Below are 1369 nucleotides of genomic sequence, written 5' to 3'. Positions count from 1 at the left end.
ATTTTTTTTTTTTTTTCAATATTTGAGTATAACATCTTGATTCATCATCCTGTAGATATGCAACATTTTAGCTATATAAATTTTATATAGCTAAAAATGTAAAAATATAAAAATTTCTAGAATTTTTATAGCTCTTTCATTTTACAAAAGTGATGAAATAAATGAGAATTTACACAATCCACGTATACAATTTCTGTATGGCAATATGCTACAATAAAATTGCATTTGAAATAGCATATCCGTATTATCCACATAGTTTTATATACATGTACTCAGTATATGTTAAAATTATTTAATTTTTGATCTCATCAATTATGCATTTAAAAAAATTGCATAAAATCTAGTTTTTATTACAGAGAAAAATATGGAAACTCAATTTATTGCATTCTTTTTTATTTAATTTTAAATATTTCTAAATGAGGACCACTTTGTCTTGTCTTCATATTTTGCATGTCTTGAGATTTTAATACTACAATGTTCTGTTTCCTGCTTTCATTTCCATTCACATTATTTTAATCTGTATATACAGAATAAATTGTAAGAAGCAATTTATTCTTTGTTTACAGATTATTAAAATTATCTAAGCTTGTACGGATACAGACTTAGATAACTTAACAAAATTTTAAAAGAAGGAAATTTAATAGAATAGTGCTGTATTTTATTATTAGAGATTTTATTCTATCCTCTTAAAAATTGAATTTTTTTTTCTTTGTGTTTGTCCTAGTCCTATTAATATGTAAAACAAATTTGAGTATATTAGTAAATAAAAATATAAATCTTAAACTAATTTTCTTTTAGTTCAGAAACATCATACCATCATGTTTGATCATTCCAAGTTTTTTATTTTGTTTATGTGTAACATGCAGTGAATATTGGTCAGAATTTTATATAGTTGGAACATCAGAAGAATTTTTAAGTGAGTTAAATTTACTTGAAAATTTTCTTAGTTGAAGTTGCAATGTTTTTAATTTGTTATTAAAATATTTATATTATGTTATTACTTCCAATTCTTAGTTTATTTCATAAATTTTTACAAGACTAGTTTTAACATTTTGATATTAACAGTATAAAATTTTTACTTTCAGATATGCATAAGAGACGTAGATTTTTGCTGTGTTTTTTGAAATTTGATTTTTTGTTAGTTGTAAGTATTTATTATTAGAGAGGTTGAGGCGCACGTTTTAAACGTGTAAACGTGTATGTGTGACGTTCGGCGCCGCTTTCCCGTAAGCCTAAAAGTTTGACAATGGTGTTTGGATAGTCGGTGGAATCACGCTCGACATTCCAAACACCATCGTCAAACTTTTAGGCTTACGGGAAAGCGGCGCCGAACGTCACACGTACACGTTTACACGTTTAAAACGTGCGC

At 26.2% G+C, this 1369-nt stretch overlaps 1 protein-coding gene across 3 annotated transcripts in view; it reads left to right on the top strand.

The window, feature by feature from the left end:
• Positions 1 to 1216, top strand: part of LOC111637684 — a 5851-nt gene extending 4635 nt beyond the window's left edge. For all 3 annotated transcript variants that reach the window (XM_023383253.1, XM_023383252.1, XM_023383254.1), the window contains 2 exons: positions 799 to 916; positions 1086 to 1216. In XM_023383253.1, coding sequence (XP_023239021.1) covers positions 799 to 916; positions 1086 to 1162 — 195 coding nt within the window. In that variant the 3' untranslated portion in view covers positions 1163 to 1216. The remainder of the gene's footprint in view (positions 1 to 798; positions 917 to 1085) is intronic.
• Positions 1217 to 1369: the final 153 nt, after the last annotated feature.

Source organism: Centruroides sculpturatus, unplaced genomic scaffold (genome assembly GCF_000671375.1).
Source record: "Centruroides sculpturatus isolate CEXI.00-Female unplaced genomic scaffold, Cexi_2.0 scaffold697, whole genome shotgun sequence".
Taxonomy (NCBI): domain Eukaryota; kingdom Metazoa; phylum Arthropoda; class Arachnida; order Scorpiones; family Buthidae; genus Centruroides; species Centruroides sculpturatus.
Note: the sequence above shows the minus strand (reverse complement) of the source record. Positions and strands in the feature narration are given on the sequence as shown.